The following is a 24,415-nucleotide window of genomic DNA, read 5'->3' as shown; positions in this document are numbered from 1 at the left end:
GTGTTATGATGAGTTCAAAGCATTTTCCAATAGTTAACAGGGCATAATCCCAATGAAAAGTCTCAATTACTCCTGAAGAAGGCTCCGGTTTTGAAATAGCTACAGATGGAGTAGGAACCACATTTCTTCTTTCTTTCCTCTGGAGGGTATGGATGATGATTTGTTACCTCCCCTTTTATATACAGGGTTTTGAAGTTTTGCTACCAGATAAAGAAACAATGGAACAGAAAGGACGTGGAAGACGGAAGGGGCACGAAAGTTATCGATCCAATGGATGCTTTGGCCAGGTCTACAATCAGATGGGTGAAATCTGCTGAAAAAGCTATATAGAGATTGCAGAGCAGCTAATTCCTCACCTCATTTTGCCAAGTCTAATTTGGAAATTGGAACAAATGTGTTAGACAAATACTATTACAATTCTATGGGGAATTAGTGTGTTTGAATTGCCTCCCCTCTATTGATATATATATATATATATATATTGAAGATTCAGAGATTAGAGAAGTGCCTGAAGCTTGTTTCTCTTTTTGAAGAATAATGATTAAAGAACATTCTGGACAGCGAAGGGTACATTGACATCAGTTATGCTACATAAAAAGATTAACAGAAACTTAAAACGGATTAACAATGCATGATGTGAAATAGATATTAAAACCACATTTTAATACCACTACTTCAGACATCTCACTACTTGAGATAACTGATCTCGGAAATAGATAATTGTTGAAACCTTTTCGAGCTAGAAGTCATATTCAGAGTTGCAGAACATTTAATTCTTCACCTCCATTTTGCTAAATCTGCTTTGGAAACAAATGTGTTTGATAGATATCACTACTCTCTATTTTGAGGGGAATATATCACTACTCTTTATTTTGAGGGGAATTTGTGTGTTTCAATGGTACCCCTATAGTGATATATATGTATTAATTGAAGATTAAATGATTAAAGAAGTGTCTCTTCATTCCTAATATTGTCAAACTGCCTGAAAATTGTAAACATGCAAATGATTCAAGGTCTGTTGGGACTGAGTTTATGGGATGCGTAGTGAAAAGACCAAGAAGTAAGTCTTTGAATTTAGATCTAAGCAACCATTGAAATAAAATTATGCAAGAATTTAACAAGATCTGGTTCAAAAGCTGCTCCATTGGGTGATGATTTGTTTCTTAATCTAATGAAATTGCCTTCCTTCTTGCTTTCCTCTGATCCTGTGTTCCTAGCTTCAAGTGACTTCAGCTTGGTTTCCTTTAGCTCCATTGCAACACACCCACTCACAAGCTGGAAAGGAACAGAACAAGAAACCTCATCAAGACAAATAAAAGTTAAGAGACAAGGCATTATTCTGTAGCAAGCCCCTTATTTCTCTCTAAAATGTCCAATTTATCCACAGGCTCTCCACAATCAGTGTGTGATCCAACTTTAGCACATTCACTTTTATCATTAAGAGAAGAATCCAATTCCTCCCAATTCAGGAGGTCGCAACAAATAGCAGTCTAACTGCAGGGTGTACCAAGAGAAACTGCAGAGTGTGGTAATTTCCCCCTGTGACATTTTTGCAGTTCTTTCACATTTTCCTGCTTTATATGATCTAATTATGATGTCATCTAGAATATGTTGCAGCAGATGCTTAGGAAGTATTTAGGTTTTGATGTTAATAATAGCCTGAAGTTTACTACAGAGCCAAGAAAAGTAAAAGAGAGCAGAAATGGTGCGATATTTTACTATTTTATTGTTATTATTTAAGCCAGAAGAATAGTGCCTGACAGACTAAGTTGTTGTCCTTATAATCCTTGAGCTGTAAGACTCACACGGTAATATTACAAGTTTTGCTGTCTAGTTCGTTTAAATCTCCAAGAAGTGAAGGCAAAGCTTACTTGATTGAGCAAATGCTAAAGGAATGATGAACTTTTATCCTATTGAGCATGCTATTTTCTTTTTCTTCAATTCGAGTTTGTTTCTCTTTATTATCTTTCTTCACATACCAAGAGGGAGTGAAAATTAGAAAGCTTAATCTCCATCTTGATAGGAAAAAGAATATGGCTACATTACAATATCCGATATGAAAGACAAGAAAGCATGTTACAAACAAGTAGACACAAGGAAAAAGAAAAAGAAAAAAAGAAGCTCCTACCAGAAATCTTATTCAAAACACTATCTCCATAGGATCGAAACAGGTAGAAAAAACTCTTTGAGTGACTCGATCCTCCCATTGTAGCTCAACCCACCACTCTATGTTTCCCTTGACAACAATTTTATGTCCCATTGCTCTAGTGGAATCGAGCGGGAGCTTCTTCAGCTTTGGGCATCCAGTCACTTCAATTTCCTTCAGCTGTGGAAAAGGCAAGGGATCGAAGTAGATGCTCTCCAAATTTTCGAGATCTTTCAGGCATAGAAATTCGAGTTCTGCCAGAAAGTTCTGCCTTTCCTTTATCTCTGAAGCTTCACTCAATTTTCCAGGACTGATTATTTCTTCCATATTATTGCAATTCTGAACATCAATATTCTTGAGGTTTGGAGCAAAAACAAGCCATGTCAACTCCTTCAATCTTGAACAATCAGATATGAAAACTGTGTGAAGACTGCGGAAACCCCTTTGTACCAAATTTTGTATCTCTACTGCATTTTCAATCTTCAATTCTTCAAAAGCACAGTTCTGAATAAGAAAGTTCTTGAGATGTTTCATGTATGCTAGAGGTAAAACATTGAGAGACATTGGAGTATAAAGTTTTGTAAGCTCTAGAGATTCCGTACAACTCAGCAACTTTTGGAAGGTCAAGAATGTTTCAAAAGCATGCCAGCTATCAAAGGTAAAGCTCAGCAGATCCAAGTTTTCCAAACAGAGCAATTCCTTCATAAATGGTTCAGCATCTTTGAAGAAAACTCTATCTTCTTCTTCTCCACTATAATTACTGCAACCCAGCATTCTGAGTGCCTGCAACTTTGTAAAGTTACATAGCAGTTGAAGTGGAAGTCTGTTGAGGTATACATATTCCAAGTTTAAATATCTAAGATTTACCAAGGCCTTCATCTCTTCTGGCAACTCCCTTATGACCGTAAAAGACAGATCAAGATGTTCTAGTGAAATCAAACTTGAAAGTCCAGAAGGCAATTTGTTTAGGAATATATTGAACCCTAGATTCAATACTTTAAGAGAAGGCATAAATTGAAAGAAGCCATCAGTGATCATGCTAATTCTATTTCTGTAAAGAACCAAAGTTCGGAGATGAGGACAATTAGGAATTGCTGACAGACTTGTAATATTATTTTCCATCAATGATATTCTTTTGAACCCTTCCCAGTCTTTAATCTTTGGGGCTTCAGTTAATAGAGCTCCTGCATGAACCAAAAAGTTCTCCTCCTCCTTGTCTATTTTACATGCTATCCATAATGCCATATCACGAATCACGTCATGCATTTTGACGTGATTATCATTTACCTCTTCCATTAAGCATGCACGAAGAAGATCACTAATAATGGTGTATCCTTCGTCAAAAGCATCTACAAATCCCTCACTAGTCCAATAATCAATTAAGTCCCCTTTATAAACCTCATAATCTTCAGGAAATAAACTACAATACAAGAAACATGATCTAATTATGTAGTTAGGCAGGCTATCGTAACTGAATTTTAAACGTGCAAACACATTCTCTTCCATACCTGGAAATTTTTCAGGTGATGTGCTTAGGACCTTTATTGCATACTTCCATTCATCAGGATTCTTTTTGTAGGCCATGGCTCGACCAATTGTTTTCAGTGCAAGTGGCAGCCCACAACACTCTCTTGCCAAGGTTTGTGCTAGCTCGAGAATATCAGAATGACATCTAAGAGTAGCTTCACCAACTTTCTCTTGAAATAATCTCCAGGCTTCATCATGAACCAAATATTTGACCTCAATCTTCTCATCAGCTTCCATTGAACCGCAAACATTAAGAGAGCGAGTTGTGAAGACCACCTTAGATGAAACATTCAGGCTTTGAAGAGGGATACCCAATTCTGTTAAATCAATGGGCTGCCATATATCATCCAATAACAACACAAATTTCTTTCTGCTTAAAATGTTGGAGATGTCCAAAGCCTTTTCTTCAAGGCTTTTATCCTTCCATGACTCTGCTGATAAACCTATCCTCTTCCCAATAGCATCTTGAATCTTGTCAAGTTTTGGCTCTCTAGACACAACCCCCCAGATAACAACATCAAAATGATGCTGCCGCTGCTCAATGCAGAATTTGTTATTGACTTGTTTTAAAAGGGTAGTTTTGCCGACTCCCCCTGTGCCATACAAGCCAATAATTCCTCTGTTCTTTTCTTGATCAGTGATACATCTCCAAACTTGATCAAGCATTGATTCTTGACCAACAACTGTTCGCTCAAGAGCTAATTCAACCGCTGCATCTTCTGGTACCATCTCAGCAATGTCTTTGATTTCCCCTCGTTCATTCTTCAAAAGGATCACTTGCTCCGTCAGAGTGACCACTTTTTTTCCGAAGTAGTAGCTTGAAGCCAAGTCTTTGGAACAGAAGCCTCCAAGACAGAGTCTATCAAGTTCTTGATCTCTCACATTTTGCAGGTCAACAGCTTTGGTTACCGTCTCTTGCACCCTCTGAAGCCAGCCTTTGACCTGATTCGTCCGTCTGGCTCGAGGTTGTTGTTGTTCAACAAGCTCAACCTTGTTCAGCAGATCGTCTTTTGTTCGAATCAATTTGTCGAGTTCAGCCTGCAAGGCGTCAAGATTGACTTGGAGAGCCCATACGTATTTAGCTTCTCCACCAACGTATGACAAAATGGAACGAAATGATTCAGGCGATGATAAGAAGCTTGAGAGCAGGTTACCCATGATGTTGCTAAAAGATTAACTTCGAGTATATTGTAGAACAGATTTATGTTCGTCAAGATGGAATCCAGAGCAGATAATAATATCTATGAACATTTAAAATTATGACTTCAATGCGAAATGGGTTGACTCCGCCGGCCTCAAGAGCGTTGAATTCCAGTAGAGGAGAGAGAAAACGTTGAATTTCCTTCCAATCAGCCTTCCAGCTGGTACTCGTTTGGTAGTCGTTCCAATCAGGCCGAGCCTACAGTACAAATGATATGACAAGAGCACTACCTCAACAAAGTTCATAAAACACTTGGACATTTGTTCCATTAATGTGTGATGGGATGGGAATGGGTCGGGCCGGGTCCGGTGTCGGCCAAGGCTGGGTATGGCCCGAACCAAAGAAAAAGCCCAGCCTTTCCATTTTCAAATTATCATCTCCGTTCTCCAGGCTAATAATTTTTGAAAATTAAATTTTGTTGTCTTCAATAAATGAGTTTAGGTCTTTTTATATGTTTATATGGATTAAAAAAATGTTAAGTGTATTTGATTTAGTCAGACTTTTAGGTAAAATATGATGAAATATACTTTTATGTACATGTAACATGTCGTGTTTAGATGAGATTAATGATGTTGATTCTTAATAATTGAGTTTGGTGCTAGATTGTTTTCGGAACATTTTTCAGATTTCTAAAAATCTAGATCTCTAGACTATGAATTCTCATGTTATGTAAATTGATCTGAACTTCTAGACCTTCACAGATTTTTTTTTTTCAAAATATTCTTAATGCAATTAGTGATTTTAAATGTCTTTGCATTTGCTAACACTTATTTTGACATGAAAACTATTGAATTATATCAATGACATTTACATTGCATTAAGTCATATGCGGTGAAAATCACTCTTTTGCGTGAAATACAATTGGAGATGTAGAAAAACTTTTTAAACGGAGATGTGGAGATTACTGTTCATTTCGAAACATCCCATGTTCCTTCAAGCCACTAAAAGTTTAGAATGCGTTATCATGTTTGTCGCTCAATTGCCCATGATTTGAACCTGAGGTATGGGGCCTGAGGAGAGCAATTCTGATGATAAGGGCTAAGAATGGGCGAAACGTGGACTACTTCACACAATTATTTTGTGGTTTAGAATCAAATGTTAAGCATTAGTCAAGAAAATATAATGTGCACACTGTATTTACATTTGGAATTGGGACAAGCTGACAAAGCATTCAGCATCAATATGAACACATGACCTCATAATACCAAGATTGAAAATGTTCGCCAATTACTTTTTATTACTATGATCTTTTTATAGCTTTTTACTAAAAGGGGTGTAAAGAAAAAGATATAAAGTAGACTATTTTATGGTATTATGTGGGCTTCAACTTGAAAACTTGATGCATAATATATATCCGAAATCTCATTTTTTATGAAAGCATAGAAGATAGCAGTAATATTCATTCATATTCCAATTATATAAAAAATAAAACTGTAATTATGATTCATAGTTTATTTATCTTATAAATTTTATTTGTTAATAGAAAAAAGAATGCATGAGTGGTCAAAGTGAAAGTAATTTTGGCAAGAAGCACAAAGTTGAAGCAGATGAAGGGGCCCCTCCTTCCCCAAGTAGCAGATTCCACAAAAGATAACAGAAAAAGACATAAACATGTGTTCTTTAGTTATTTTCTTTGTTTAGCAAAGGGTAGTTTAGAATTCGCACATGATTTTGTTCTCAAAGTGCAAAGATTCCTTACCCCAACTTGCAATGACTGCTGGTGCATTAATGGGAGCATACAACAAAAAGATAAAATAAAATAAAAAATAAAAAAATGAAAAATTCTTAGATTTTGCAAGTTTTGTGTGTCTTCAATTTCCCTTTCATCATTCCACACTGGGGATTTTGGTATTCAAGTTGGGTTCTTCTTGGTTGTTGCTTGAATTCTAGAAAGAGTTGATAGAGACAGATATGTAGTCTAGAATTGGGTTTTGCTTTTGGGTCTGCAAAGCTAGAGATTATTAGCACAACAGGTTGTCTCTTTTGGGCGATTATTTGGACAAACTATTAGGAGTTTTTGGTTTGAAACTCAGATCAAAGTTGGTTTGAAGAGTGATGAGTGATAAAGATTGAAAATTTGTTATTTCTGGAAGTGGGTTTTGGAGAGTGCCTTTCAGTGACTTGTTTCATGCATTGAATTTACAATGACGATTCATTAGTTCTGAGAGGTGCGTTTTGGTTCAAAGAAGCTGATATGTGAAGTTAAAGGCAGAGTATGGTTCATGGGTAGCAAAGTTTAGATATTCATGCAGTTTTGTTTGTTTAAATCGGTTGGTTTTTGCCGCAAGAGATGTTTGATAGAAGCTTGATAGTATCCGTCAATACACTGAATTACCCATCTTGTACGTTGGGTTTTGTAAATAGTTATAGAACTCTATCTAGAACAAGATTGAATTCAAATCCACTGCTGGCTATGCCCCCATCTTCAGTTCTCTTACAGACAGATGAAAGCGGGAAATTTCAAGAATCGAAGAAGAGTTTTGGTTCAAAAGCAGCTCCATTTTGCAGTGATGCGTTGCTTAATCAAGCAAATACTGTCGGTATTGTTGGAGGTGCATCAGTTGATTCTACTTTGAATCTTTTGGGAAAATTAGTTCAACTAAGTGGGGAAGAAAATGACTTTCCCTTCTTGCTTTGTTCTGATCCTTTGTTAAATAAGGAGTTATTGTCACATGAGAGGAGTTCCTTTTCTTCTCTCAACTGTAAAGGTGGGGGCGTTCAGTTGGATGACAGTCTAATTGTGGAGAATCTGCGAAGAAAAAGGGTTTTTCTTGAGAAAGCAGGAGCTCGCTGCATAGTAATGCCATGTCATCTTTCTCATATTTGGCATGATGAGGTTTGTAAGGGGTGTTCTGTTCCTTTCCTGCATGTGAGTGAGTGTGTTGCCAAGGAGCTCAAGGAAGCCAATATGAAGCCACTGGAAGCTGGGAGTCCTTTGCGAATTGGGGTGCTCGCAAAAAATGCGATTCTAACTGCTGGGTTTTACCAGGAGAAACTGCAGCATGAGGTAATTTTCTTCTGTGTGACTTGTATGCCACTAGTTTCACATTGTCTTTGGGAGGTACTTCTGTTCATATTTGGTTACAGATAAATTGCTTGAAAGAAGTACTGAATTTTTAACTACAGAATCCAGAGAAATAAAAGGATGTTAGCTACAGAAGACATTTTGCATTATCTTATTGGTATTATTTTAATGGTTCTAAAATGTTCACATAGTAATCATGACCTTACCTGACTGAAATTGGATGCCTGGTTGATTCAGCACCAAGCAAAAATCTATAAGATCATTTAATCCAGAGCATTTCTCTACCTGCTACTGTAGTGTTTATGTCATTTTTCCAGGACTGCTAAAATGAAATGTGTACAGAAAAAGATTGTGTTGGCAAAGCCTGAAAGCTGAAATACACAATGAAGAAAGATGAAACAAGGAAAAGAAGTGAAAACCTGGTCTCTCATAAGGTTCATGCCACATAAATGTACATCTTTTGCCTCTTTGTCACTAGAAACCTGAAGAGTTACATCTTTCAGACCCATGCCTTGGACGGTTGGCATATAGAGTACATGAAATATTTTAGCTTTCTTTCTGTCTCAAGTGTTGATCCAATGTTCAAGAGAGCGGTGAACATATGCCTTGAGGGAAGATGAAATTTTACTCTATTCAACTTGCCATTGTCTCTCTCTTCTATTTTAGTTTGTTGTTCTTTGATATCTTTCTTCACACGAGATAGGTAGTAGAAGCATCCGAGCTTATGTTTAGCTGATTACATTCAACCTCATTTCTGTCTAATTTTTTATGTGGTTTGCTTGATTGTAGGAACTAAGCATAAGCTTAAAACTCTAGAAAATTGGCGAAGGCCAAACACTAGGAAAATTAATGTTTGTTTTGAAAAAACTAGATATCGACTGATTTTCTCAGTCTACTGAGCAACCAAATGATGCAGAGCATATACTGGTACAAAATTTTCTGTACAGAATTGAAAATCGAACCTAAAATTGCTATTACAATTTATTCTTGAGTAAGGGTCGTCTGAAACATTGTTCGTATAGCATATCAGTAAGGGCACTATCAAACAAACTTTCTTTTCTTCATTCTTTCCTCTGGAGATATAGTTGATGATTTGTTCCCTCCCTTTTTTACACAGGGCTTTGAAGTTGTGCTACCCGATAAAGCAACAATGGAACACACATTGATTCCTGCCCTTGATGCTTTGAACAGAAAGGACGTGGAAGGGGCAAGAAACTTGTTGAGAATAGCACTTCAGGTACTACTGGTGAGGGCAGTGAACACTGTCATCCTGGCCTCTGATGATATGCAGGATCTTTTGCCTCCCGATGATCCTCTTCTTAAGAAGTGCATTGATCCAATGGATGCTTTGGCCAGGTCTACAATCAAATGGGTGAAATCTGCTGAAAAAGGTACATAGAAAATGTAGAACGTTTTAATTCTGTACCTCCATTTTGCTATATCTTCTTTGGAAACAAACGTGTTAACAAATATTAATACCATTTTAAGGGGAATTTGCGCGTTTAAATGGTAGCCCTATATATATATTGAAGATTAAATGATTAAAGAAGTGCCTTAAATTTCTGTCTCTTTTTTTACCACTAAACCTCTCTTTCCATGATAGCAATCACCCTTACTCTAGAAATTAGAAATGTCAAGTACCTGTGGAAATTGAGAGTCTGTGGTGTTTTAGTGATGAACGATGTTAGGAAATTGATGGATGAAGTAACGCACGCCACTGCTAAAATGAAATTTGAAGAAAATAAAGAACAAGCACAAAGAGGACACTAGAAATTTACGTGGTTTGGCTTTTAGTTTACGTCCACGGACGAAGATAGAAGGAAAATATTTTACTAGTGAAATGAAAATTTCAAGTATTGTAATATTTTTGGATCACTACCTGGAACCTCAATACACTCAAGCTCTCAAAACACTACAACAAGCGCTTTTAATTTCAAACTTTCTAAACTCTTTCTTAAATATAAGAAATGTTTCTCAAAATTGGGATGATCAAATGAGGGGGTGAACCCCTCTATTTATAGTCAATATTTTGGCTACTATTCACCTTTTTTTGAATTATTTATTATTGTTCAAAATTCAAAGTTCAAAGTTTGATATTTAAACTTTGAATATTTAGAATTTAGAATTTGATATTCAAAGTTTGAATATCTAGAAGAGGCACCAATCTTGACATTACTGACCACTCCCACTACTTGTTCAATATCTGGTCTTCTACATATCATAGCAAATATTAAACTTCCAACTGTTGATGCATACGGTACTTGAGACATCTCTTTCCTCTCTACTTCATTGCTAGGACACATACTTGAGGATAACTTGAAATTAACAGGAAATGAGGTAAAAATTAGTTTACAATCTTGCATGTTGAAGCGTCGTAAGATTTTCTTCAAATAGTTCTTTTGAGAAAGCCAAATCTTCTTCTTTTTTCTGTCTCGGTAAATTTGCATCCCTAAAATATTATTTACTGGTCCCAACTTCTTCATTTCAAACTCCCTAGCCAATTGTGCCTTTAACGCTTGTACTCAATCTCTCTTGGGGCTTGCTACCAACATGTCATCCCCATACAACAACAGAATGATGAAATCGTCATCCTCAAACCTCTTGTAATATGCACAATGATTTGAACTGAATTTATTGTATTCAACACTCACGATGAAAAAATTGAATCTCTTATACCAATACATTGGTGCCTATTTGAGACTGTATAAAGATTTGTTCAACTTGCAAATCAAGTTCTCTTTAGCCTTTTTAGCAAAATCTTCTGGTTAAAGCTTATAAATTTCTTGTTCAAGTTCTCTACGAAGAAATGCAGTTTTCACATCTAACTGCTCTAGATGTAGGCCAAATGCAGCACAAATTGTCAAGACTACCTTGATTGTTATGAGTCAAACCACTGGAGAAAATATCTTGTTGGACTCAATATCTTCTTCCTAAGCATATTATTTCACTACCAATCTTGCACGATATCGTTCCATTTGGTCTTTGTCATCACGTTTGATCTTGTAAACCCATTTGTTTCTAATGGCTTTTCTTCCATGTGGTAGTGGTACAAGTCCCTATGTCTTATTCTTGTGTAGAGCCTCAATTTTTTCTTGCATTGCTGTCACCCGCAAAATAACATCTAAGTTGTTTAAAGTTTCATAGAAAATTAACGACTCTCCATCTTTCATTAGAAGACAGTATGCAATATTGATCTCTATAACATAATCCGAGAGCCACATTGGCAGTCGTCTCTCACGAGTTGACCGACGAACTTCTAGAACCTCGGACTCAACTGTTCCTCATGTTCTGGTGCTTCTTTAGAAGAATTTGAATCTTCATCTTCCATATTATTTTTAATAAATACCGGCACAGTCTCTGATTTTTCCTTTACAGTGTTATCATCATCATCTTTCCTTTATAGTTGATCTTCTACAAAGATAATATCTCTACAGATAACAATTTTGTGGGCAGTGGGGTTCCACAGACGATATATCTTTACTCCATCAGCATATCCTAAGAAGATACATCTCCTAGATTTTGGATCCAACTTTGTTCTTTCTTAGGCATTGTACATCACATACACATGACATCCAAATGAATGTAGGTGGGAATAATTAGCTGGTTTTTCAGTCCATATCTCCATCGGAGTCTTCAACCCAATTGCTATGGATGGCGACTGATTTACTACATAACAGGTAGTTTTAACTGTTTCTGCCCAGAATAAATTAGGTAGTGCAGCAGTGCTCAAAATAACTCTTATTCCTTCTGTAAGAGTCATGTTCATCCGCTTTGCCATTATATTTTGTTGAGGATTGTATGCCAGCGTGAACTGCCTTTGAATATCTTCTTGTTTACAGTATGCAAGAAATTTGTCATCTGTATACTCTCCACCATTATCTGTCCTTAAGCACTTTATCCTTTTTCCGGATTCAAGTTCTACCCGCGCCTTGTATTCCTTGAACATTGGAAACACATCTGACTTTTTCTTCAGTGGATACACCCAACATTTCCTGGAATAATCATTAGTAAAAGTCACTAAGTATTTTGCACCTCCCATAGACATATTTGGTGATTCCCAAACATTAGAATGAACCAAGTCTATGATGCATTTACTTTTGGCATCAGATCTGCTGAACTTCAATCTATGTTGCTTATTTATAACATAATGCTCGCAAAACAGTAAGTTCACCGATTTGAGCTCCGGAAGCAACTTTCGCTCAGAGAGAATCTTCAAACTTTATTCTGACATGTAGGCAAGCTTGAGATGCCACATCATCGCCGACTCTTCTCCATTTGACGCAACACATTTATCAGCTTCATGTAGTATTTCCTCTTTAAGTATGAATAGATTAGTACTGATCTTTTTCGCCTTCATCAATACAAGTGCACCTTTGACTATCTTCATGATCTCATTTTCTACATGAGTTTTGCATCCAAGACTATCTATTTGTTATAAAAACAATCAATTTTTCTTTAGATCTTTGACATGTCGTACCTCCTCAATTGTGCGAACTGTACCATAAAATATTTTTATTTTGGTAGTACCAATATTAGCGATCTCCAAGGCATGATCATCCTGAGATATGTTCATATATGTAGAACCATTCTCTCCCAAAGGTCATGTGTCAGGTAGCTCCTAAGTCTATGAGCCAACCATCAGATAACTGTTTTCTACCTTCTGAAACTATTGTTGCCTTGCTGTAGAGGATTTCGCCATCATCTGAGGTACTTGCTACACACCCCTAAGTATTTAATGACTCAGAATCTTTACTCTCTCTTCTCTTTTGGTTGTTCCAACACTCTTTCTTGACATGCAATTTCTTGTCATAGTTGGAGCACTTGACATTCTTCTTACTTCTTGATTTTGATCTACCATGATTATGACTCCTACTGGTGCCACGTTCCATTGACCTCCCTTTTGTCATTGGTTACACTTCCGTTTGCTGCAAATTCGTCGGTATGTCTTCTTTATTTTTTCGCTTACTCTCTTCATTTAATACAGAGACTATAACATCGTCAAAGACTAGACTATCCACTTGGTTGTTATTTGTTAGATTGATGATACATTGATCATACGAATCTGGTAGACTTTGAAGTAGGAGCTCCGCACGTTCATTTTCCTCTATTTTGTGACCCAACATTGTGAGTTGAGAAAATAGAGTCTTTAAGGTGTTGATGTGGTCACTCATCGATGTAGATTTCGCCATTCGAAGAGTAGATAGTCTCCTTTTTAAGAAGATCTTGTTGTGCAGCGACTTGGCCTCGTACAATGTTGTAAGAGTATCTTATATTTCTTTATCTGTCTTTTTCTATGTCGCATTAGATAACACCTTATCTGCAAGTACCAAGTGTAGATTAGCAATTATGTTGCCATCCATCAAGTTCCACTTGTCATTAATTATCTTTATAGGCCTAGCAGAGACATGAAGCAACATGACAAGGGTGATGTGGAGATTGATTGGTTCATAATCAAATCTCCAAGTGATAGAATGTCAAGATTGGTGCCTCTTCTAGATATTCAAACTTTGAATATCAAATTCAAAATTCTAGATATTCAAAGTTTGATATTCAAACTTTGAACTTTGAATTTTGAAAAATAATAAATGATTAAAAAAATAGGTGAATAGTAGCCAAAATTTTGGCTATAAATAGAGGGGCTAACCCCCTCATTTGATCATCACAATTTTGAGAAGCATTTCTTATATTTAAGAAAGAGTTTAGAGAGCTTGAAATTAAAAGCTCTTGTTGTAGTATTTGGAGAGATTGGGTGTATTGGGGTTCTGGGTAGTAAATTAAAAATATTACAATACTTGTAATCCTCATTTCACTAATAACATATTTTCCTTCTATCTTCGCCCGTGGACGTAGGCTAAAAGTCGAACCACTCTTTGTACTTGTTCTTTATTTTCTTCCAATTTCATTTTAGCAGTGGTCTTACTTCACCCATAAATTTCCTAACAAGCAATACTACTATGAGTAGCCATCCATGTACTGTCAAACTGCTTGAAAATTGTAAAAATGCATATGAATTATGATTCAAGATCTGTAGGTATTGAATTTATTGATTAGGTGGTGAAAGACCAAGATGTAAGCCAATGTCTTTCAATTTAGATCTAAGCAACCATTAAAATATAATTATGCAAACTGAGATAAGCATACTGAACAATTAATGGTACTTTGACATCGGCTTTGTTTCATATATAAAAGATGAACAGAAACTGAAAAAAGATGGATATATAACAATTCCTGTTGTGAGATAAAAATTAAAACCACAATTTCCTTTATATCTCTACTACAGAAATCTCACCACCTGAGTCCTTCACATGATTTTTTCCATGTCTTTATAACAATATATATCTGGAAACTTGAGATTTGGGAGGGGAAGGAAGGGAGACCAAAAAAAAAAAAAAAAAGGCCCACGTAAAGTCCTTCACAGTTGAGTAATCTCCTAGGATAACGGTGTGAAGATTTCGGAACCACCACTTTGAAGTACTTTATGTACCTCTCCTGTGCACTTGTGCCAATCTTCCACTTCCAAATTTAACCTCCTAGAAGTAAGACATTGAACGGTAGGGAGACCACATAAACTACATAAGCTACATGAGGTCAATCTGATGATATTTAATTGTTCCAAACAGAGCATTTCCTTCAGCAAAGATTCAGCATCATCAGATTGACAGTTACCTTCTTCCATTACTTGCTGATGATCTGTAACTTTGAATAAAAGCTAGATATCATCAATGCTGTGGAATTCTTGACATTTCACTTGTACAGTCCAAGTTCAAATGCCTATCAATTAACCGGGTATAGTATTGACGAAATTTTTTTTTGGGGGGGGGGGGGACAGTATGAAATCGCTTTGAGAGTCAAATATTAAAAAAATACTAATAATAATAGTAACAAGAATAATAGCAATAATAATAATATTTTAATCGACACACAGGTCTGAGGTGATTCATTGTTTATTGTTTGAAACCAAACGACATGCCATTCAACAGTTCATGAAGAAGATGACATGTCGTCGACGTCATTTAGCCAAAAACGCTCGATAGGCTTTATACCACCTTCCCTGGGCTTATATTGCGGCTCAGATCCGTCATTCATGAAACATAGTACAAATTCTTTGAACTTCGGCCTTAACCAGTACCCAAGATCTGTAGGTGTTGGAGTTGTAAGGTGAGCACCATTTAGCCACAGTAGTTCAATTGAACAAACAAGTTGGGGTGAGGGTTTCTTAGTGAATAATTGTTGTGTACTTGTGTGCATAATATACTCATTCTTGATTGATAAGAAGACAATAATATTATTATATTTAAACGCTGTTACAATGAATTTACAAACCGTAAATCGAAAGGAAAAGTACACAAACTAAATCAATCATCAACAAGCCCCTGCGCTGCTGATTCCCAAAGAAATTTATCAACAATAACTTTAAAGCAGGAAGAAAAGACATTTTGGGTGTCTTTGTCTTCCCATTCTAGGCATTGCCACCATGACTCCAATTCCTCGATATCGAGCTTTCCTTCCTTTGCACTTGTTGGATTCAAGTGGAAGCTTCCAAAGCTTTGAACAACTAATTACTCTGATTTTCTTCAGATTGGGAAATGGTAAGGCGGTGTAATAGATGCTGGTCAAAATAAACAGATTTTCTAGTTGAAGAACTTCGAGTTTTAAAAATGGGATTTGATTTCCGACCATCTTCTGAACTCCACCAAATTTCTCAACATTGATTATTTCTTGGACGTTACTGCATTTGATACTTCAACAATCTTGACGTTTGGCTCAAGAGTAACCCTGTCAAGTCACTCAATCCCCCGGCATCTTGCTATATATACTCTGCAAAGGCTGAGGAAACTCAGAAGTTCTCGTATATGTTGTGTTTGGCTTGCACTTTCAATCTCCAACCCCTCAAATTCACAAGAACTCAAATTTAGCGTATGAAGATTTTTCAGATTTGTTAAATATGAAATATTCGGTGACTTTGAATCTATAAATCGTCGGGGACGTAGAGTCACGAAGAGACCAAAAATCTTTTCAAAGCACGAAAGCTCCATATGTCGATGGAAGTGAATGATATATCAAGAAGTACCATCCATATCCAGATATTTTAGCTTTTCCAAAGCCTTCAATTCCTCAGGCAACTCCAATGTGGAGGTGAATGATATATCAAGATGTTGTAGAGAAACTAATTTTGAAATCCCTGATGGTAATTTGGTCAGAAAACGATTGTACGACAAGTTTAAAACTTTTAGACAAGGCATAAACTGAAAGAAACCATTTTTGATGTCTTGTAAATAGTTATCATTGAGAAACAGAGTTAGGAGATGTGGACATGAAGGAGTGTTCAACAAGGTTTTAATTTGATTATTCATCAATGACATCCTTCTTAACCCTAGCCATTTTAAAGCATCTGAGGCTTCAATTAATCTAGAACTGAATAGAAGAAACTTCCCTCTTCTCAATTTCGCATGCTATCCATAAGGCCATGTCACGAACTACATCACGCAATTTTTCTAAAGTGTCTTCCTCTTCTTCTAACAATGATGCACGAATAAGATCACCATTAATAGAGTACTTTCTATTTATTGCTTTATTTCTGTCAAACTCATCATCCAAAATAATTCCCTCATCAATCCAATAGTTTACTACCAAGTCCCTTTTGTGTATCCTATAATCTCCAGGAAATGGGCTACAGAACAAGAAACAAGATCTAATTTGATCGCTAGGTAATCTATCAAAACTGAACTTTAAACGATAATAGACCTTATTGATACCTGGGAATTGAAGGGCTGATCTCATTAGGATCTCAATTGCATCCTTCCATTCTTCAGGAGTTTTCTTGTAAGCCATGGCTCGACCAACAATAGTAAGTGCAAGTGGCAGACCTCCACAGTCTTTGGCCACCATTTTGGCCGGCTTATGAATAGCAGGATGACTAACAAGAGTTTCGTTCCCAACCTTCATTTGAAACACTTGCCATGATTCCTGAGGGGTGAAACAATCCACTAAGTTTTTTTATGAGCTTCCATTTCACCACAAACCTCCTCAGAGTGAGTTGTGAACACCACCTTTGATACAATTTTTTGGCTTGGAAGAGGAACTCCTATTTTAGACAGATCAATCGTCTCCCACAGATCGTCTAATAGCAATAAAAACTTTTTCGTGCTCAAAATCCTGAAGATATTTTCAGCTCTCTCTTAGTACTCTTATCCTTCCATGCTTTGGTAAGCATGTCAATCTTTTTCCACATGTCGTCTTGACTCGTCTCAAGCTTCAGTTCTTTGGATACTACTACCCATATTACAACATCAAAACCCGGCCTTTCACTGCAGAATCTGTTGTTGATTTGTTTTAATATAGTAGTTTTGCCAACTCCCCCCGTACCAAATAGGCCAATGATTCCTACATCTTTCTTTACGAGAAATCGCCAAACTTGATAAAACTGTTTGGGGTTTTCAATATCTAATTAATTTTGGAAGGTTTTTTAATGTATCACCATCTTTAGATTATCAATAATGCGTTGACAAAATGATTAACCAAATTACTGGATCTAAATTCTAATTAGTACCCTTAGAAACATGCTAAACACTTGATATTCCCAAGAAAAATGCCTGTAACACTTCAATTTAAGAAAAAATAACGGTAGCAATTATTTACTAGATATTTTAGTACTGTAATTATCCAACCATAATATCAAATAGGACCCTAAATAACTGAAACTTGTAAAATGATGCCAAAGAAATAGGATTTTAGGATGATCTGCTCCGACCGTTTATGACTTGTAGTAAACAACTGCATTCTTCTTTCCTTAAGTTTTGAAATGATATATTATTGACCCAAAATAGACAACTATAGCAAAATTATGACCTTTAAAAGTACCTCTGCTCATTTCCTACATCAGTGGTTTTCAAGTAACTTATCCTGCAGGTCTTCTTAGTATGGTGAGTCACCAGCCCTCATCCTGCAGGTCATCTAGAAGGTGTTTGATCAATTGCATTGCAACTTCCATTCTCCTGCCTAAGCCAATTCAAAGAGACACAAGACATTTCATCGAGCATCTTCGCATTTCCATCAAACACCTTCTTCTTTAATTAGTGGGACATCCTTGAAATAAAAATCTGTTACACCACAAATACTCTTTTATAACACTCCACGAATATTCAGCTTTTTCCTCATTCTCCTTAGAAGCTTGAAGACTTATGCTTTACAGACTCTGACTTGTATCCCTTTAGCCTTGGACAGTAAGGCTTATATAGATTAATTTAAGTTGCTGTTCTTTGTAATTTTTTGGCCAAAGCCACTGTCCTCACAAAGGTCAGCGGTTCGAGCCCCCACAAAGAATAATATTGTGAGGCTTAATTCCTTCCTCAATTATAAAGAGTAACATTATGAATATATCAGCATTAATCTCATATTATATGAGTTGTAATCTGAGTATAATTTCACGCGGAAAATTGCGAGGCTTTTGGAAGCAGAAGGGGCACAATTAAAACATAATTTGTATATGTCTTCACAGTGAATATTTAGCAAGCATGGATTCTTTCCAGCAGAGCGATTCTGAAACCAAGAATCTACTGCTAAAATTTTATTAATTGAAAGTAGAGAACATCAGTATGTACAAATGTTGATTAGTAAGAACAGCAGAACGGGAAAAATTATCTGCCCGTTTAAGTATTTCTATTCAGCCGTAGGCCTTTTTGCATTAGTGACAGCAAAGGGACAAATTACACTGTAGTGTGATAAGAAGAATATGAAAGCTATTACAATGAATTTAAATTTAGAAACCATAAACGAAAAGAAAAGAACAAAAATCTATCATCATCAAATTCCCGCTGTGGTGATATCCAGAGAAATTTATCATCAGTAACTTTAAAGCAGGAAGAAAAGACATTTTGAAAGCTTGTGAATGACATTACACATACCAAAAAGGCAAAGAAAAATTGCAATTCATCTCTAATCTCCAAAACAGAGAAGAAAAGCATTTCGAGTAGCTTGATCCTCCCATTCTAGCTCATTCCACCAGTTTTCATCTCCCTTAACAACAATTTTACATTCCTTTGCGCTGGTGGAATCAAGCGGAAGCCTCTTAAGCTTTGGGCATCCGCATACTACAATTTTCTTCAAATGTTGGAACCCCAACGCACTCCAGTAAATGCTCTTCAATTCTGGAACATGATGTAGTTCAAGAAATTCGAGTGTATTAAATGGGATCTCTTGAACTTCACCCAGTTTCGCAGCACTGATTATTTCTTCCATCTCATTGCAATTCAATATGTCTAGAATCTTGAGGTTTGGAGCAAAAAGAAGCCATGCCATGTCCTTCAATGCATTGCAATTCTGTATATAAACTTTATGAAGGGCATGGAAATCATGAGCTTCTCGTACTCTTTGTACATTCCCCGCAAAGCCAATCTCAAACTCTTCCAAACCATCACAACTTATAGAGAACTTGTGGAGATGCTTCATATCTGCCAAAGACGAAATATTCAGAGACTTCATTTCGCTATGGAATCGAAGTCGCAGAGAGTGAGTACAGCTCTTTAACTTAAGAGAGCTCAAAAACCTTTCAAGAGCATGTGGGGTTCTCAAGGTAATGCTGAGCTCGTTCAACTGTTTCAAACCAAACAATTCCTCTATCAAGAATTCATCATCAAAAACAAAATTTTTATCTAATGTTCCACCAAATTCACCACAGTTCAACATTCTCAATACTTGTAACATTGAAAAACTAGATATCAGATGCCGTGGAATAGTACGGTGACTATACATGCGCTCCAAGTTCAGATATCTGAGGTTCACCAAGGCCTTTAGTCCTATGGGCAACTCTGCAATGCGAGTGCAAGATAGATTAAGATGTCGTAGTGAAACCAACTTTGAGACTCCTGATGGTAATGAAGTAAAAAAAAAGATTATATGACAAGTTTAAAACTATGAGAGAAGGCATATGCTCGAACAAATGATCAGAGATACTCAATAAATTGTTAAAATCAAGGAGAAAAGTTTGGAGTTGAGGACATATAGGAGACTGTGACAGATTCTGAATTTGGTTATTTCTCAATGATATCCTTCTCACCCCTTCCCAGCTCTCAACCATCGGTGCTTCTGTTAATCCAGCGCCAGCTAGAACCAAAAAATTTGCTTCTCTTTCTCAATTTCGCATGCGATCCATAAAGCCATATCACGAACAACATCATGCATTTTCACACAGTTGCCTTGTTCGTTTTCCAATAAACATGCACGAATGAGATCACCAATAATGGTGTATCCTCTGTTTACTGCTCTACTTCCACCATATTCATCCAAAAAACCCTCGTCAATCCAATATTCTATCAAATTTCTTTTATCAATCTTATAAACTTCAGGAAATAAACAACAATATAAGAAACAGGATCTGATTTTGTCACTAGACAATCTATCATAAGTGAACTTCAAATAACGATAAACCTCATCCATACCTGAAAATTCAGCTGTTGATCTTGTTAACATCTCAATCGCATCTCTCCATTCCTCAGGGGTCTTCTTACAAGTCATGGCTTGACCAACAGTAATGAGCGCAAGCGGCAAACCAGCACACTCTTTGGCCTTGGTTTTGGCTAGCTTAGGAATATCAGGATGACTTTCAAGAGTGTCTTCTCCGACCTTCATTTGAAATAATCTCAATGCTTCCTCGAGCCCCAAACACTCCACTTTGATTTTCTTCTGAGCTTCCATTTTGCCACAGACCTCCTCAAAACGAGTTGTGAAGACAATTTTAGACTCAGTTTTTTGGTTTGAAAGTGGAACACCTACTTTGGTTAAATCAATAGACTCCCACACATCATCCAATAGTAACAGAAACTTCTTTTTGCTCAAAATATTGTAGATGTCTCGAGCTTCATTTTCAATACTTCTGTTCTTCCATGAGTCAGTGGGCAACCTTATCTTCTTCCCAATATCTTCTTGAATCCTCTCAAGCTTCAGCTATTTAGACACCACAACCCAGATCTCAATATCAAAATTATGTCCTCCATGGCAGAAGTTGTTGTTGATTTGCTTCAATAGAGTAGTTTTGCCGACTCCTCCACTGCCATAGAGGCCAATGATTGCATTTTCCGCAAGGCAATTCAGGACCTTTTGAAATGTTGCTTGTTGGCCTAGAATTGTCCGCTCAAGAGGCATTTCATCAACAGGATCTTCTGGTACTGTCTCAGCCACATCTTTGAAATCTCCTTCACCTTTTAACTGATGACTGCTAGCAGCTTTCTTGCCACTTCTTTGCCAAATTTGTAGCTGGACTTGCAGCTTTTGGAACAGTAGCCTCCAAGACACAGTTTTTCAATTTCTTGAGATTTATTAACTTCTTGTAGTTCCCCAGCTTCAGCTTCAACAGCTTCCACTCTTGAAAGCCACCCTTGTACTTGAGCTTTCCGTTTCATCATCTGATGCTGTTCAGCAACCATTACTTTCCTCATCACATCATTCCTCACTTCAGTTAATTTTTGCAATTCATTCTGCAAGGCAATAAGATTATCTTCTAGCTCACTTACGTACCCCACTTTCATAACACTGCAATCTATACAACGAGATAGAATACCATCACATGGGATTGAGATTGAGCAGATATTACCCATAATTTCTGCGACATATCAAAGAAGTAGGAATAAATTAACAATGAAAATTTGTGCTTGTGAGGTTTTGAAGAAATGAATTATAGCTAGCTTAAGAAGAGGCAATAAGTTCAAAGAATATTATGATATTATTAGTACAATAAAATGGCGGGTAATTTTTTTATTTAAATTAAGTAAGTCCATTAGTGAGGCTCGATCCCAGAACTCGAGTTCTAGGAAAGTCGTTCCTTATCATAGGAGTTAGACCTTGGCTTCAAATGAAGGATAATAATATCAACTAACACCTCCAATGATTCACATCAAAACCGTTACACAACAAGCTATCTACAATGACGATCTATCATTAAATAAAAAATAAAATCATATATCAAACACTTGTATCAACTCAAAATATTTTACCAGCTAATAGACCCAGACTTTAATTACAAGGTTCCTTTCGTGTTTTTTTTTTCAAACGCATATGTTATATGCACTAAGGAAGCTGAGAACAGACATGTTTTATTTCGCTATTTTACTGATAATTAATAACCAAAGACAAGTCCACAGTTAAAAGGGTGAAAGCATAGCAATTAGCAATCTGAAATTGCACACAATTACTAATTATTTTCAATATATCCTTTTTAATTATCTCTTTTAGGAAAAGAATTATTTTAATTTGGTATATAGCACACAATTTTAATTTGGAATTCTTGGGATGCATCTTTACTGCGACAACATATTTCTGTGTTTGTGGATTGTTGTATTTCTCAGACTAAATTGTCATTTAATTGCTTGCTACTTCTGAAGATGCGTTGCCGTGGCATTACGATAGGCAGTGATGTTTGTCAATGTGAGGTATTTGTTGGTTGGATTTACAGCATTTGTAGTGATTGAATCTGCTCTCTTGTATGCAAGACACAATCACTTCGCAGGACCTTTGATACAAAATTATCAAGTTGCACAAATTGAAGAATGAATCCAGAAAGAACCAATGTAACACAAGAATTAAGAGACTTGAAAAGAATAGAAACAAACACAGACAACACAAGAATCGATTACGTGGTTCAGTTGCACCAAAAGGGCACAACCTACATCCACAGGAGAAGCTTTCTGGAGAGCTCTTATTACTCAACAATGGAGGATCTTTTTTACAGGGCTTACTCACAAGATTACAGAGAACTCATATCACACATTCTCTGATCTCTCTCTCTCTTAACACGGTTACACACGCTTGGCTAGCAAACTGTTATATCAGTCTGTTCTTAAAGCTACCAGAGCAACAACCCAGCTAAACCCAGATCGCACAGCTTGTTGACACGCAGCATAACAAACTTAACGAACTGAATCAAGCTGCTCCACACTGCTGTCACGCGCATCACTTAAAGCTTTCTATAAACGACACTAGTGGGCTGTCGTTTCAAGCTTAAAACATAAGTGACTACACACGTGCTTTTCCCGTGACTTTTAAGTGCTCTCTTATTTGACAAAACGCCACCGTTTAGAGCTGATGAGTTTGATTCACCAGCAAGCCTCACAGCATTCTTGCTCAGATAGTAGCACATGTTTATGCTAACTGTGTGAAGACTGCGGAAATCACTTTGAAGAACTTTCATACCTCTCCTCTGCTCTTAAATTCTCCGAAATTACAGCACATATTATGCCACTCCTTAATCTGCTTCATGTCTGCTAGATTTAAAATTGGATGGCAAGTGAACCATTTAATGTCAGGCTGATAACATTTAGATGATCTGAAAAGAGCAATTCCTTCATCAAAAGTTCTGCATCTTCAGATAGAAAGCTACCTTCTTCAGGTTTAAATGTTCTGCATTGTAGCATCCTGAGTACCTGTAGCTTTGAAAAGATAGACATCAATTGCTGTGGAATTCTAGACACATCAGATGTGTAATCCAAGTTCAAATATCTCAGATTCACCAAAGCCTTCAGCTCTTCCAGTAACCCACAAATGTCTGTGCATGACTGATCAAGATGAAGCAATGAAACAAAAGTGAAGCCAAACTTGAAATCCCTGAAGGTAGTTCAGCTAGGGAATCATTTCCTCTTAGACTTAAATGTCTAAGAGAAGGTATAGATTGAAAGAAACAATCAGTGATCTCAATACAAATTTCGATCCAGAAGCAAAATTTAGGAGATGCGGACAATTGGGAAAGCCTGATAGACTTCGAATTCTATTTTTCATCAAATATATCCTTTATGAACCCTTTCTATTCTTTAATATTTGTTGCTTCCGCCCATTGAACTCCTGTAGGGACCAAAAAGTTCTCATCCTCCTCTTCAATAATTATACTAATAATTTATTTCACAATAATATAATAGGAATACAAATTCTTGTTTGTGTTTGTGTGTGTATGTATATATATATATACACCGTTTTACTATTAGATGTGTCAATAAATTATTGGTTGGATGATTTTCATATGACCCACTTCACTAATTACATTAAATTTTATATTTATATCCAACCAATAGTGTATTGACACATCAGCTCTGTAAAGAAAAAATTTGTACAACAATTTGTATTTTTATCATTGCTGTTTATTTAAATAAGGATCTGCTTGGCATTTAAGCAAATGGGCATGGAAAAAAATATTCTAATTGGTTCAAATGTCCATCCACTGCGCATGACAAGATGACAAAAAAAACCAATAAACAATCAACCATACAAATTAATATTAATAGGATGACAACTGATCATATATAACATTGAGCTGGAATTGGCTACAATCTTACAAACTTGAAAGGCTCATACAACAGAACAGAGAACCTGGGACATAATCTGTACAACACCCCATGAAGCTATACAAGTCATTTCCAAACACTGCCCCACACAACGGATTCGTCTGTATGCTGGTCATAGTAATATATTGTCACTACATTATTATTCTTATACTTACAAAGCTGTATATACAATGCCGTCTGATCGAACAAAG

At 36.4% G+C, this 24,415-nt stretch overlaps 2 protein-coding genes and 1 pseudogene across 3 annotated transcripts; 1 reads left to right on the top strand and 2 right to left on the bottom strand.

Moving 5' to 3' along the window:
• Positions 1 to 976: 976 nt before the first annotated feature.
• On the bottom strand, positions 977 to 5,045 carry LOC18036770 (disease resistance protein SUMM2). The gene is made up of 2 exons (XM_006427147.2): positions 2,129 to 5,045; positions 977 to 1,275 (listed from the first exon to the last, which is right to left on the bottom strand). Exon 1 carries the CDS (start codon positions 4,829 to 4,831, stop codon positions 2,141 to 2,143), a length of 2,691 nt encoding a protein of 896 aa, XP_006427210.1. The 5' UTR covers positions 4,832 to 5,045; the 3' UTR covers positions 977 to 1,275; positions 2,129 to 2,140.
• Positions 5,046 to 6,544: 1,499 nt separating this feature from the next.
• On the top strand, positions 6,545 to 18,050 carry LOC18036497. 2 transcript variants are annotated; one of them, XM_024181350.1, is made up of 3 exons: positions 6,545 to 7,881; positions 9,017 to 9,290; positions 17,809 to 18,050. In XM_024181350.1, the coding sequence occupies exons 1-3, from the start codon at positions 7,165 to 7,167 to the stop codon at positions 17,970 to 17,972; spliced, it is 1,155 nt and encodes a 384-aa protein (XP_024037118.1). In that variant the 5' UTR covers positions 6,545 to 7,164; the 3' UTR covers positions 17,973 to 18,050. The 2 variants fall into 2 exon arrangements, with proteins under 2 accessions (XP_024037118.1, XP_006427209.1); XM_006427146.2 differs by lacking the exon at positions 17,809 to 18,050 and having other exon boundaries at positions 6,623 to 7,881; positions 9,017 to 9,440.
• A 784-nt stretch (positions 18,051 to 18,834) lies between these two features.
• On the bottom strand, positions 18,835 to 24,294 carry LOC18036696 (annotated as a pseudogene).
• Positions 24,295 to 24,415: the final 121 nt, after the last annotated feature.

Source organism: Citrus clementina, unplaced genomic scaffold (assembly GCF_000493195.1).
Source record: "Citrus clementina cultivar Clemenules unplaced genomic scaffold, Citrus_clementina_v1.0 scaffold_7, whole genome shotgun sequence".
NCBI lineage: Eukaryota > Viridiplantae > Streptophyta > Magnoliopsida > Sapindales > Rutaceae > Citrus > Citrus x clementina.
The sequence above is the reverse complement of the archived record's forward strand: the minus strand, read 5'-3'. Positions and strand labels throughout refer to the sequence as shown.

Coding starts and splice junctions, on each gene's coding strand:
- LOC18036497 (XM_024181350.1), top strand. CDS start 7,165: ATGTTTGATAGAAGCTTGATAGTATCCGTCAATACACTGAATTACCCA. Junction 7,882..9,016: donor AGGAGAAACTGCAGCATGAG/GTAATTTTCTTC, acceptor TTTTTTACACAG/GGCTTTGAAGTTGTGCTACC. Junction 9,291..17,808: donor GGTGAAATCTGCTGAAAAAG/GTACATAGAAAA, acceptor CTTATCCTGCAG/GTCTTCTTAGTATGGTGAGT.
- LOC18036770 (XM_006427147.2), bottom strand. CDS start 4,831: ATGGGTAACCTGCTCTCAAGCTTCTTATCATCGCCTGAATCATTTCGT.